The 761-nt window shown below is 48.6% G+C and overlaps 1 protein-coding gene across 1 annotated transcript in view; it reads left to right on the top strand.

Moving 5' to 3' along the window:
• The window catches only part of LOC101569713 (T-complex protein 1 subunit epsilon-like), a 1757-nt gene extending 1220 nt beyond the window's left edge, over window positions 1–537 (top strand). The window contains exon 2 of the mRNA XM_004644778.2: window positions 3–537. Coding sequence (XP_004644835.1) covers window positions 3–480 — 478 coding nt within the window. The 3' untranslated portion in view covers window positions 481–537. The remainder of the gene's footprint in view (window positions 1–2) is intronic.
• The last annotated feature ends 224 nt before the right edge of the window (window positions 538–761 follow it).

Here is a 761-nt window from a genome sequence, read left to right on the forward strand (position 1 = left end):
GTCACCATTTTCATCAGGGGAGGGAATAAGATGATCATCGAGGAAGCAAAACGATCCCTTCACGACGCATTGTGTGTTATCCGAAACCTCATCCGGGACAACCGCGTAGTGTACGGTGGAGGCGCTGCAGAAATATCCTGTGCACTGGCCGTGAGCCAGGAGGCAGACAAATGTCCGACCTTGGAGCAGTACGCCATGCGCGCATTCGCAGATGCGCTCGAGGTCATCCCCATGGCCCTGGCCGAGAACAGTGGCATGAACCCCATCCAGACCATGACCGAGGTCCGCGCCCGGCAGGTGAAGGAGGCCAACCCCGCGCTCGGCATCGACTGTCTGCACAAGGGCACAAACCACATGAAGCAACAACATGTCATAGAAACCTTGATTGGCAAAAAGCAACAGATCTCTCTCGCTACACAAATGGTTAGAATGATTTTGAAGATTGACGATATCCGTAAGCCTGGAGAATCTGAAGAGTGAAGAGAATTTTAGAGTAAGATGCAGTAGCGAGACCCACTGCTTGATGAAGTGGATGGGCGTCTTGCGATGCAGTGACAGTTATTTATTGTTACGCCCTTTTCTGCCGCTCTGTGCTGTGTTAAAAATAGTTGTTTGGTAACCGTGGGATCACTCGTTGAGAGCTGTGTAATTGTAGAAATACTGTTCCACAGGCTTTTGTATTCATTAAAGTGATCTCTTTAAAAAAAAATACTAAGATTCCATCTCAGTCCAGACTGAATGTCTAACATCAAGAAGTCAGC

This window comes from Octodon degus, unplaced genomic scaffold (genome assembly GCF_000260255.1).
Source record: "Octodon degus isolate 3935 unplaced genomic scaffold, OctDeg1.0 scaffold00209, whole genome shotgun sequence".
NCBI classification, from domain to species: Eukaryota; Metazoa; Chordata; class Mammalia; order Rodentia; family Octodontidae; genus Octodon; species Octodon degus.